Here is a 13,230-nt window from a genome sequence, read left to right as displayed (position 1 = left end):
AAAGACTAGAGGGGTCGCGATCCTGATCAATAAGCGGGTGGTGTTTTGAGGTGGGTAGAATCGTTTCGGATGTGGGAGGTCGGTACATTGTGGTCAGTGGGAAACTGGAGGGGGGTGCAGGTGGTATTAGTAAATGTGTATGCACCAAATTGGGATGATGTGGAGTTTGTTAAGAGGATGCTGGGGAAGATACTGAACCTGGACTCGCACAGGTTGGTCATGGGAGAGGACTTCAACACAGTTATTGACCCTGGCTTGGACCGGTCAAGCTCAAAAATGGGCAGGGTGCCAGCAATGGCAAAGGAACTAAAAGGGTTCATGGAGCGGGGGGGGGGGTGGGATATTGGATCCATGGAGATTTGGGCAGCCGAGGGTGAAGGAGTTCTCCTTCTACTCACACGTGCATAAAGTGTACTCCTGGATCGATTTCTTCATTTTGAGCCGGGCCTTACTGGCACGGGGTACTCAGCGATCACCATCTCAGACCATGCGCCGCACTGGGTTTACCTGCAGATTAGTAAAGACAGTAGCCAGCGCCCGCACTGGAGGTTAGATGTGGGACTTTTGGCTGACGAATGGGTGTGCGAGCGGCTGAGGAAATGTATTCAGAACTACCTGGAGGTCAATTACACGGGGGAAATTTCAGCAGCAATGGTCTGGGAAGCACTGAAGGCGGTGGTCAGAGGGGAGCTGATCTCGATACGGGCCCAGAAGGAGAAGCTGGACAGGGCAGAGACGGACCGACTGGTTAAGGAGATACTACACATCGATAGGAGGTATGCGGAGACCCCAGAGGCAGGGCTTTTAAGGGAACGGCAGAGGCTACAGGCAGAGTTCGGCTTGTTAACCATAGGTAGGGCAGTGGAGCAGCTGAGAAAGGCGAAGGGGCGATGTATGAGTATGAGTATGGAGAGAAGGCCAGCAGAATGCTTGCCCAGCAGCTTAGAAAGAGGGAGGCAGCCAGGGAGATAGGGAAAGTAAATGACGGAGATGGGAACTGTCTGGAGACTTGGGCGGAGAGATGGCAGATGGAGTTTAACCTGGACAAATGTGAGGTAATGCATTTTGGAAGGGCTAATGCAGGTAGGGAATATACAGTGAATGGTAGAACCCTCAGGAGTATTGAAAGTCAAAGAGATCTAGGAGTACAGGTCCACAGATCACTGAAAGGGGCTACACAGGTGGAGAAGGTAGTCAAGAAGGCATACGGCATGCTTGCCTTCATTGGCCGGGGCATTGAGTATAAGAATTGGCAAGTCATGTTGCAGCTGTATAGAACCTTAGTTAGGCCACACTTGGAGTATAGTGTTCAATTCTGGTCGCCACACTACCAGAAGGATGTGGAGGCTTTAGAGAGGGTGCAGAAGAGATTTACCAGAATGTTGCCTGGTATGGAGGGCATAAGCTATGAGGAGCGATTGAATAAACTCGGTTTGTTCTCACTGGAACGAAGGAGGTTGAGGGGCGACCTGATAGAGGTATACAAAATTATGAGGGGCATAGACAGAGTGGATAGTCAGAGGCTTTTCCCCAGGGTAGAGGGGTCAATTACTAGGGGGCATAGGTTTAAGGTGAGAGGGGCAAAGTTTAGAGTAGATGTACGAGGCAAGTTTTTTACGCAGAGGGTAGTGGGTGCCTGGAACTCACTACCGGAGGAGGTAGTGGAGGCAGGGACGATAGGGACATTTAAGGGGCATCTTGACAAATATATGAATAGGATGGGAATAGAAGGATACGGACCCAGGAAGTGTAGAAGATTGTAGTTTAGTCGGGCAGTATGGTCGGCACGGGCTTGGAGGGCCGAAGGGCCTGTTCCTGTGCTGTACATTTCTTTGTTCTTTGTTCTTTGTTTGGAACCTGGTTGGAGATTCAGCAGGGGTGAATAAGGCGTTTAGGGATTTCTACAGTAGGCTGTATAGGTCGGAACCCCTTACGAGGCCGGAGGGGATGAGGCACTTCTTGGGGGGGGCTGAATTTACCAAAGGTGGACGGGGAGTTGGTAGAAGGGCTGGGGGCCCCGATCGGGTTGGAAGAGATAGTGGAGAGTGTGAAGGCCATGCAGTCGGGTAAAGCCCCGGGCCAGACGGGTACCCAGTGGAGTTTTATAAAATGTTCTCTGGGATATTGGGGCCGGTGTCGATGAGGATGTTCAATGAGGCAAGGGAAAGAGGAGTGCTGTCCCCGATGATGTCACAGGCCACGATTTGGCTGATTCTGAAGCGGGACAAGAACCCGGAGCTGTGTGGGTCCTACAGGCCGATATCCCTTTTGAATATGGACACCAAACTGCTGGCCAAAATTTTGTCCTCCAGGATTGAGGATTGTGTTCCGGTTGTTATTGGGGAGGACCAGATGGAGTTTGTTAAGGATAGGCAGTTGGTGGCCAATGTGAGAAGGTTGTTAAATGTGATCATGATGCCCCCGGAAGGTAGGGAGGTGAAGGTAGTGATCGCAATGCTTACAGAAAAGGCTTTTGATCGGGTAGAATGGGATTATCTGTGGGAGGTACTGGGACGGTTCGGATTTGGGCAGGGATTTATTGACTGGGTCAGGTTGCTGTATCAGGCTCCTGTGGCAAGTGTACGGACGAATAGGACATCAGACTATTTTAGCCTGCACCGGAGGACAAGACCGGGATGCCCCCTCTCCCCACTGTTGTTCGCGCTAGTTAGAGAACCGTTGGCAATTGCTCTGAGAGCCTCAAGGGACTGGAAGGGGCTGGTCGGGGAGGAGGGGGGGGGGGGGGGGGGGGGCACAGAGTCTCGCTCTATGCAGGCGACCTGCTTCTGTATGTATCGGATCCATTAGAAGGGATGGAAGAAATCATGAGGATTGTAGGGGAATTTGGCCGGTTTTCGGGGTATAAGCTAAATATGGCAATGGATGTCATCCCAGTTCACATGGCATCAAATCTTGCAGAATGTGGCAGATGAGCGCCAACAGATCTCTGTACATGTGGAGGCATTGGCACTGGTGGCCTTTGCTACTGTCTTCCAAGCCAGAGTGGTAATGTTGGTGGACCTCCTACAGCCCAAGCGGGAGTGGAGAATGTTGCACTGAGTCTTTAGGGTGTCCAGTCGATGACCCAGGGAGGCATCATTCAACTTGAGGGCTGCCACCTTCATAGCCTTTGGGATCATGTCTTCAGTGGAGCAGTCCTGCACCACATGCAGCGACACAGCTGTGTGTGGATGTCTTTAAATATTGTGCCTAGAATGAGGCGAGTAGATAGATGGCGGGCTGGGTAAATCGGAGGCCACCCGCCAGGGATGAGTTGTTTTTCCTGTGCGTGTAATTAATGAGGTGGGTAGAAGATGGTGTGAAAACCCGTCATTGCGGCTGGCAGAAAAAATGCTAACTTTCAACACCCATTGCCCTCTTACCATTCTTACTTTCTATCTCACTGTGCACTCTGCAACTGCAATCACTAGCCTCTTCTCGCTCTCTGTTTTCTTTTTAAACCAGAACAAAGAATAAAGAAATGTACAGCACAGGAACAGGCCCTTCGGCCCTCCAAGCCCGTGCCGACCATGCTGCCCGACTAAACTACAATCTTCTACACTTCCTGGGTCCGTATCCCTCTATTCCCATCCTATTCATGTATTTGTCAAGATGCCCCTAAAATGTCACTATCGTCCCTGCTTCCACCACCACCTCCGGTAGCGAGTTCCAGGCACCCACTACCCTCTGTGTAAAAGACTTGCCTCGTACATCTACTCTAAACCTTGCCCCTCTCACCTTAAACCTGTGCCCCCATGTAATTGACCCCTCTACCCTGGGGAAAAGCCTCTGATTATCCACTTTGTCTATGCCCCTCATAATTTTGTAGACCTCTATCAGGTCGCCCCTCAACCTCCGTCGTTCCAGTGAGAACAAACCGAGTTTATTCAACCGCTCCTCATAGCTAATGACCTCCATACCAGGCAACATTCTGGTAAATCTCTTCTGCACCCTCTCTAAAGCCTCCACTTCCTTCTGGTAGTGTGGCGACCAGAATTGAACACTATACTCCAAGTGTGGCCTAACTAAGGTTCTATACAGCTGCAACGTGACTTGCCAATTCTTATACTCAATGCCCCGGCCAATGAAGGCAAGCATGCCGTATGCCTTCTTGACTACCTTCTCCACCTGTGTTGCCCCTTTCAGTGACCTGTGGACCTGTACTCCTAGATCTCTCTGACTTTTAATACTCTTGAGGGTTCTACCATTCACTGTATATTCCCTACCTGCATTAGACCTTCCAAAATGCATTACCTCACATTTGTCCGGATTAAACTCCATCTGCCATCTCTCCGCCCAAGTCTCCAAACAATCTAAATCCTGCTGTATCCTCTGACAGTCCTCATCGCTATCCGCAATTCCACTAACCTTTGTGTCGTCTGCAAACTTACTAATCAGACCAGTTACATTTTCCTCCAAATCATTTATATATACTACAAAGAGCAAAGGTCCCAGCACTGATCCCTGTGGAACACCACTGGTCTCAGCCCTCCAATTAGAAAAGCATTCTTCCATTGCTACTCTCTGCCTTCTATGACCTAGCCAGTTCTGTATCCACCTTGCCAGCTCACCCCTGATCCCGTGTGACTTTTATACTAGTCTACCATAAGAACTAGGAACAGGAGTAGGCCATCTGGCCCCTCGAGCCTGCTCCGCCATTTAATGAGATCATGGCTGATCTTTGAGGGACCCTTATTCGTCTCTTCATTGCAGATGCTGAAAATGAGGATGCCCGTTGGTCAGTGAAGAGGAGGCCAGCCTTCTTAAAGGCTTACACAAATTCACCCTCACAAGCACCAGTTCAGATATTGGTGACACACATGCTTTAAAGGCGAGGCTAGGGAAGCGGTCTTCATGTGGTGAATTGTCAGTCGGATATGTGCAGAAGCTAGGGTGGAAGATAGGGTGTCACAGCTGACACCTTAATGAAAGCTCTGCTACAGAAGGCTCAGACCAACTTTGGTGGCCCATATTACCAAAGGAGGTTGATGGCCATTATTTTCATGAATTCATGGATGTGACATCGCTGGCTGGACTAGCAATTTTGCACATCTCTAATTGCCCTTGAGAACCACAGAATTTTCAAATGTTTACATCAGTTATTTCTGAAGACAGTAGTGAGCCGCCTTCCTGAATCTCCGCAGCTCATGTGGTGTAGATACATCCAGTGTTGTTAGGAAGAGAGTTCCGGGATTCTGACCTTGCAAATTATACCAGAAAAGGCTTGGTGCGTTAGACAGCCAACCAGCTAGCTGGTGAATAATGGGGGTGATTTTGAACCTGTACTCTCTGCCCATGAGAAATTTGGCACGGGCTCAAAATCCAGAGAGAATCAAAACGGAATTCTCTCTGGTGTGATTGGGTTTTGGAAATTTTACCTACCCACCCCCTCTGGTGGAAGAGTGCGAATTGCGCCGTGGGAGTCCGGGAACCTTGGTCGGGATTCTGCAAAACGCGGCTAAGTGTTGACGCCAGCGTAAACACCGGAGTGTTTCACACCGGGTCAACGGGCCTCTTGGCCCAGCGATTCTGAAGCCCACAGGGGGCCAGCACGGCGCCAGAGTGCTCCACACAGAGCCGATACGCACCCCTGCACTGCCCTCCACGGGTCCTTAACTCTACCTCTAGTGTTTCTCAAACCTGAGTATGGAAATCCTTACTTTCCGCTGTGGTAATTGTTCTCACTTCTTTTGTAATTTTCCTGTCCTATGTAAAAATCCCATAGGTAGGAAAATGTGGCACCCTAATACACTAAACCTAGTGTATAATGCCTTTCTAAAGAATAAAGGGATTCGGGAATATGGTGTACGGGCCGGAGAGTGGAGCTGAGTCCACAAAGATCAGCCATGATCTCATTAAATGGCGGAGCAGGCTCGAGGGGCCAGATGGCCTACTCCTGTTCCTAGTTCTTATAATCAAAGATCCCTCCCACCCGGCTTACTCACTCTTCCAACTTCTTCCATCAGGCAGGAGATACAGAAGTCTGAAAACACGCACAAACAGACTCAAAAACAGCTTCTTCCCCACTGTCACCAGACTCCGAAATGACCCTCTTATGGACTGATTTCATTAACACTACACCCTGTATGCTTCATCCGATGCCAGTGCTTATGTAGTTACATTGTATATGTTGTGTTGCCCTATTATGTATTTTCTTTTATTCCCTTTTCTTCTCATGTACTTAATGATCTGTTGAGCTGCTCGCAGAAAAATACTTTTCACTGTACCTCGGTACACGTGACAATAAACAAATCCAATCCAATCCAACCTGTAGCCAAGTCTACAATGGTTACTACATCATGTCCTTTAATCTGAATTCATGCTTCTAACTTACTTACTTTATTTCTACTTTCATTCAAATACCAAAACGTTGGCTGGAACTTTCCAGAAGCGGCAAGAGTCCTGCTGCCTAGGACACCACTTCAGCGGGTGGCAGGATCTAGCTGAATATTACAGGTAGTAACCAATTAAGTGCTGTTACCAGGTCTTCTGTCGAATAAAAGGGGCTGGCAGCTTAGCAGTGCAATCAGGGGTGGTGGCTGCAGCTGGGGTTGCATGTGGAGGGCATCAATGGACGTGTGCACTTAAAAGAAGTTAAGTGGAGTCTGGGGGCACCAGGCCAGTCAAGAAGTTGCACCGATTGGATGAGACAGTCGCTGAAGGCAGATGTACTGATGCCATTGAGGTGCCATTGCTGCCAGGGGTCTCCTTTGTGGGCCAACACCCACCCAATCCCCTGGGAGGCTGCCAAAGTTTACCATACCTGCCTGGCACTGTGGCAGCTGTGCTAACCACTCTGTCAGGGAACCGTGTTCAGTTCCAGCCTTGGGTGACTGTGTGGAATTTGCACATTCTCCCTGTGATTGCGTGGGTTTCCTCTGGGCCTAGGTAGGGTGCTCTTTCAGAGGGTCTTGGAGACTTGATGGGCCAAATGGCCTCCTTCAGCACTGTAGGGATTCTATAGAAAGGAAATATCTAAAATTAAATAGTTGGTGCAAGCCACCAACTGTCTGATTGTGGCGCCACGGTGGCACAGTGGTTCGCACTGCTGCCTCACAACGCCAGAGACCCAAGTTCAATTCCAGCCTTTGCACACACCCCTAGCAGCGAGGGTGCATAAATCAGGAGTGTGATGGAATATTCTCCACTTGCTTGGATGAATGCAGCTCCAACAATACCTAAGAAGCTTAACACCATCCAGTACAAAGCAAACATTCACTCCCTTCCCCGCCAAAGCACAGTAGCAGCAGTGTGTACTATCTATGAGATGGACTGCAGGAACTTAGCAAGATTCCTAAAACCGCACCTTACAAACCCACAGCCTCTACCACCTATAAGGACAAGGGCAACAGATGCATGTAAACACCACCATCTGGAAGATGCTCTCCAAGCCACTCATCATTCTGACTTGGAAATATATTGCCGTTCCTTCACTGTCGCTGTGTCAAAATCCTGGAATTCCCTTCCTAACAGCACTGTGGGTGTACCTATACCACACGGGCTACAGCGGTTCAAGAAGACAGCTCACCACCACCTTCTCAACGGTAAGTAGGGATGGGCAACAAATGCTGGCCTAGCCAACAGTGCCCACATCCTGTGAACAAATAAGAAAATGTAGATCAATTTACTGACATGAATTTCAGGCTCTTGTCAATCCAGAGATTCAGGGTTATCGTAACTGTAGTTCGACGCCCTTGATGGTTTTCTCTTGCCTAAAAGGATTATTATTAATTCTTGTCATGTTTTAGACTAGTTCTCTGAAAGCTAAAGACTATATATCTTGCTCCTATATTTCAGTCAAATAACACAGAATTCACTGAGAAAAGAGAGTGAGGTTTTAGAGAAGCAAACAACCACGGAGAAGTTTTATCTGAATGAAGTGCAATCATTCAGGGCAAAGATGAAAGAATCAGAAGATCGGTATAAGGGTACGTACTCAAACACATAAGCAATAGTAGTATTGTAAGTAATTCCAATTTACTAATGTTTGAGAAATTAATTAAATGGTAGTAAACTTTTCATGCAACCTTGTATTTGCCACATATTCCATAATTTTAAAACATCCGGACAGCTTGTGTAAGTAATGCTCAGGCACCATTTTAACTTTGGATAAACACCTAAAATAATTTTAGCAATGTAGTTTTAGGTTGAATTGAGCAAATAGTTTTGATAATGCTGTTATTATCAAAACAGGCTGTCTCTCTTATATTTTTTCATTGGAACTACCCAGTTCGAAACAGTATACTGGTAGTTGCTAACTATATAATCAAGGTGAAAATGTGACTTGATACATTGACAAGTACCTTCCTAAATATGACACCTGAACTATTTTTAGTGGCTGAATTGAAGCAGAAAGAATTTGCAGAAACCAAAAATCGTGAAGAAACAGAACTCCAACACAAATTGCATCTGCTGTCGCAGGAGAAGGAAGAACTTCTGAAACTTTCCATGCAGCGAGGGAAAATTATACAGGTAGGTTAAGTTGAAATATATAACAGAATATCAAATTAAATACAGGAAAAAAATGACTTCTAATATCTGTTATTAACAGCTCTGAGTTCACATAGAACCCTTGTATGGGAGAAACAAATAGCTTAAACTGCTTAAAATGTTAAAATGAATATACAATTATTTATGTACTGTCCTGTAGAATTGCCCTTGTGGAGGATGCACTTTCTTTTTACAAGATGGTCCTATAAAACTCTGCAACTATCCTTTCCATGCCCTAAGTTAGAAACTTATGAATCAGCAACAAAAAAACTCTTCCTTGTTCCAGTTAACAGGAGTTTTCTCTGTCTCAGCGCTCTTCATCAAGGTATTCCTGTCTCTTCACAACAGCTTTCCTTTCTTGATTTCCTGGGCAAGCTTTCCTTCTCATTCAAGCCATCACAATGTCTAATTTTCTCTCTCTCGAACCCCATCATCTAGGTGCCCAAGATGTTCTCTTTCTTTCATTTCACCCCCAACAAATTATTTTTTTCCTTTTCCTCCTCCAGACACGAGGCATTAAAAAAAAAAAAAACTTTTTTTCTTTTACTTTTTTTCCTATTTCCCGGTTGTTCTGAAGTTCACTCATCAGAGATGGATTCCTGCTCGTGTACAGAATAGGGCTAACTTTGATCACATAGCAGTTCTCAAACATTTTGTAGCTGAGCCCCACCATTTCAGATGTTTCAGGTCTAGATGAAATTGTGTGTATTTATAAGTGGTTCTTGTTGATCTGGAGAGATAAGTAGATACAACATGGAGGTTTTACTTGTCATTGGAAGAAGTCTAATTTCTGCATTATTGTGACTTTGTGAAACATAGGAAAGACAAAAGGATATTCAGCAACTTGAGGAGAAATTAAGATTAACAGAAAAAGCAAAAAAAGATGCAGAAGAAAGGTGAGGAACAGGATAATAAACGGTTGCATGTGACATTGATAATAGATTTTTCTGAACTTTTCAAGCAGTTTTACACTGATTACAGTCTGCAATAGTTCTCAGTTGCTTATACCTATATGTATACATTTGCAGAAGCATGCATTGATAAATCAGTTGGTATTCTGTATCCACAAATATACAATAATACAGACTTAATCGGCAAAATTTAACACCCAAAACAAGTTCTGTTTTGGGCGCATATAGCGGGATCATTCTCAGCGCTAACAACCCCGCTAGCAAATCATTGAATCAGCGAATTTACAGTGCAGAAGGAGGCCATTCAGCTCATCGAGTCTGCACCGGCCCTTGGAAAGCAGCCTGCCCACACCCCATCCCCGTAACCCAGCATCCCCACCCAACCTTATTTGGACAATAAGCACAATTTAGCCTAGACAATCCACTTAAGTTGCACATCTTTGGACTGTGGGAGGATACCAGAGCACCCACGCAGACACGGGGAGAATGTGCAGGCAGCGCACAGACATGACTCAAGCCAGTGACCGAAGCTGGGAATCGAACCTGGGACCCTGAAGCTGTGAAGCAACTGTGCTAACCACTGTGCTACCATGCTGCCCGCTAGGGGACTCTGTTTATTTTTTTGGCCTCAGCGGGGAACCAAGGCCACACTTACCTCACTTCCTGCACTGATGAGCTCAGCAGTGCCTGAGCCCCTACCCACCCCACCACTTTTAAGGGCAGGGCACCCCCAGGCCCAATTGCCAGCACGGGCAACCTGGCACCTTGGCAGTGCCAGACTGGCAGTGCCACCCAGGTACCCTAGCAATGCCAGAGAGGCCCGAAAGGTTCATTTAAATATGTTAATCTCACCCAATGAGGGTGAGATCTAGATCGCGACATCTCAAGAGATCTCATTAGATCTTGCGGAGCATTCCTATCATTGCAAATCTCACGCGAATCCTCTCATGTGATCTAACAGCCTTGTTGCGTCACCGCGTCGGACACGATTAGGCTGTTCAAGCGTGCCCAATGACTTTAATGAGCAAGACCATTTAAGGGCTATCCTATCTTATTAGTCCTGCTATGCATCTGCACGGCATTTGCTAGTTTTGTATTTTGAGATCATTTTGTTTTAATGGCCCCCAAGGAGACCAAGACTGCTTCATCATTTTTGAGTCAAAACCAAAGGCATCAGTTGCTCGGATTATCATAGCTTCAACAGATACATTGCGGTTACTTCTTGCAACAAGAAGCAGTATTAGTCCATGCAACGATGGTGATCCTTAATATTTTGTGTGGAAGGGACATGGTTCAGAGAAAATTGATGATAGATCATCTAAAGGATGATACAGAATAAAAGGCCATTTGGTCCATTTTAGCTGCACCTCTTTGAAAGGTCTATCCAATTAGTTCTACACCCTCTATTTTATCTCAAAGCCATTCAAGTGTTTATTCAATTGCGTTTTGCAAGTGATAGTTGAATCTACTTCCACTACTATTTCAGCCAGGCCTTTACAGATCATAACAAGTCAATGCATAGTATTTACCCCCTAATGCTGTTTCTGTCTCTTTCATCAATTAATTTCAATCTATGTCCTCTGCCTACCCATCTTTCTGCCACTGCAAACAGTTTTGGCCCTTTGAACCTGCTCTGCCATTCATTCTGATCATGGCTGATTGCCCAACTCAGTAAACTGTTCCCGCTTTTTCCCTTCCCCCCCCCCCATATCCTTTGATCCCTTTAGCCCCAAGAGCTTTATCTAACTGCTTGAAAACATACAATGTTTTGGCCTCAACTGCTTTCCGTGGTAGTGAATTCCACAGGCTCGCCACTCTCTGGGTGAAGAGATTTCTCCTCGTCTCACTCCTGAATGGTTTACCCCATATCCTCAGACTGTGACCCCTGGTTCTGGACTCCCCGCCATCCATCAAAAACATCTTTCCTGAATCTACTCTGTCTGGTCCTTTTGGAATTTTATAGGTTTCTATGAGATCCCCCATTCTTCAACACTCCATGTCCATAATCCTAACCGACTCAATCTCTCCTCATAAATCAGTCCCGCCATCCCAGGAATCAGTCTGGTAAACTTAGGCTGAACATCCTCCTTCAGATAAGGAGACCAAAGCTGCACACAATATTCCAGGTGTGGTCTTACCAAGGCCCTGTATAACTGCAGCAAGACATCCCTACTCCTGTTTGAATCCTCTCGCTATGAAGGCCAACACACCATTTGTCTTCTTCACCTGCATGCTTACTTCAGCGACTGTATAATGGGATTCTGCGTGGGGTGCCAGGCTGATTGCACGTTACCCGATTCGCTCCACCTGACGCGATCTGGATCTTTCCCTCAATCTATTTCCCTTTCCGCAGATTATCTGACCTGCTGATATTTCCAAAATTTTCAATTTTATTTCTCTTATTACCAGCATCTGCATAATTTTGCTTTTGCATTCGTCCAAAAACAGTTGATTTATATTAAATGTCTTGGAGGAAGTATTCAATTTGAACAGTACCACTTGACTGACTACAGTCTACAAATTGCTGGAAGATTACAATCGTTAACCTATGCACCCACATTCTTTCAGAGATTGTCACACATTCCATCTTTTCTGACATATCTCAAGAAGTCGATTTAAATAATTATCAAATAATTTTCAAACTTTGGAATAAACTGAAGGAGGTTCAACTACTTCAAAAATTAAGATCAAGAGAAAAAGCAAAGATGTGAAAAGTAAAGCAACGAACTGGAAAAGCGAACCTATTTATTGTGAGGTCCAACAATGTATTAACTTAAGATTTTTAAATGTTAATATTTTTAGCATGAAGCTATTATACTGTCGTGCCCTCATTCCCATTTGCTTTGAACAAAATAAGAAACTAGAGGAGGTTAATGACGGTGCATGCAATTACTAACATTTAAACATAGTTATGAATGTATATAATTTTCAGAATGCGTATTCGCTGAATCTCATCCCCAATTATACAATTCTCACAAGCTGATTAAGTTCCATAACCAGTCAAAGACTTGGGAGGTTATGTCCACTCCTTGTCTAAAGATGCTATAAAACCTGGTCAATACGGAATTAGGAGAAAATAGAAAAGTTTTACCTTCAAAGTAAAATTAAAATGTGTTAAGCATAGAAAGTGGCATGCAATTACTTCAGTAGCAGTTACTCATCCATCATACAATTGCTTGTACATAAAGCTGTTGTTGAGCCTTATTATGAGGCATTCCTTTAAACATTGCTATTAGTTTGTTTGTGTAGAAATAGTTGTATTTCTGTTACACATTTAGTTCACCAGGTGCTTTATATTTCAGGTTTCAAAATGAAACTGCAGCGGTAAATGCAAATGTCAAAGTCAAGGAGTTACAGCAACAGTATCACAAATCTCAACAGGTTTATGCTGACATGGAACGGGTAAAGTAAACTCTGGCTATAAATCTGATCGCTCTTCCTCTTATTTTTGTTACTTGTGCTATCACATATTGTAAATACCATGTGTCTTATACATCAAACTGTTATACTGTTAAAATTGAAAATGCCAATAAAAATATATTTTTAAAAAAATATATATATATTCTTCTTGAAAGAAGTGGATTTCCTGCTCAGAGATGTATGAATACCACTTAGACAAATCATTAAGTGGTACACAAGAGTAACCAACCTACTATTTTACAACAGAAATTTGTCTGTCTTTCATTTCTAGTTTAACGCCCAACCTGTAAATCATATTAAGGGATTTGAATGTTAATTTAAAATGCAAGTAATACCACCCTGTATAATATAGTCCCTCCATTCAGCTATCCCTTCTCGTTCCTAGGAGGCAGGAAAACCTTTAGCCAGA

General features: G+C 45.0%; 1 protein-coding gene across 5 annotated transcripts in view; it reads left to right on the top strand.

Moving 5' to 3' along the window:
* The window catches only part of LOC140389349 (coiled-coil domain-containing protein 89-like), a 109,766-nt gene that overhangs the window by 92,080 nt on the left and 4,456 nt on the right, over nucleotides 1-13,230 (top strand). For all 5 annotated transcript variants that reach the window (XM_072473516.1, XM_072473523.1, XM_072473529.1 and 2 more), the window contains 4 exons: nucleotides 7,798-7,928; nucleotides 8,336-8,472; nucleotides 9,310-9,386; nucleotides 12,704-12,803. In XM_072473516.1, coding sequence (XP_072329617.1) covers nucleotides 7,798-7,928; nucleotides 8,336-8,472; nucleotides 9,310-9,386; nucleotides 12,704-12,803 — 445 coding nt within the window. The remainder of the gene's footprint in view (nucleotides 1-7,797; nucleotides 7,929-8,335; nucleotides 8,473-9,309; nucleotides 9,387-12,703; nucleotides 12,804-13,230) is intronic.

The sequence above is a fragment of the Scyliorhinus torazame genome, chromosome 2 (assembly GCF_047496885.1).
Source record: "Scyliorhinus torazame isolate Kashiwa2021f chromosome 2, sScyTor2.1, whole genome shotgun sequence".
Classification (NCBI taxonomy): domain Eukaryota; kingdom Metazoa; phylum Chordata; class Chondrichthyes; order Carcharhiniformes; family Scyliorhinidae; genus Scyliorhinus; species Scyliorhinus torazame.
The sequence above is the reverse complement of the archived record's forward strand: the minus strand, read 5'-3'. Positions and strand labels throughout refer to the sequence as shown.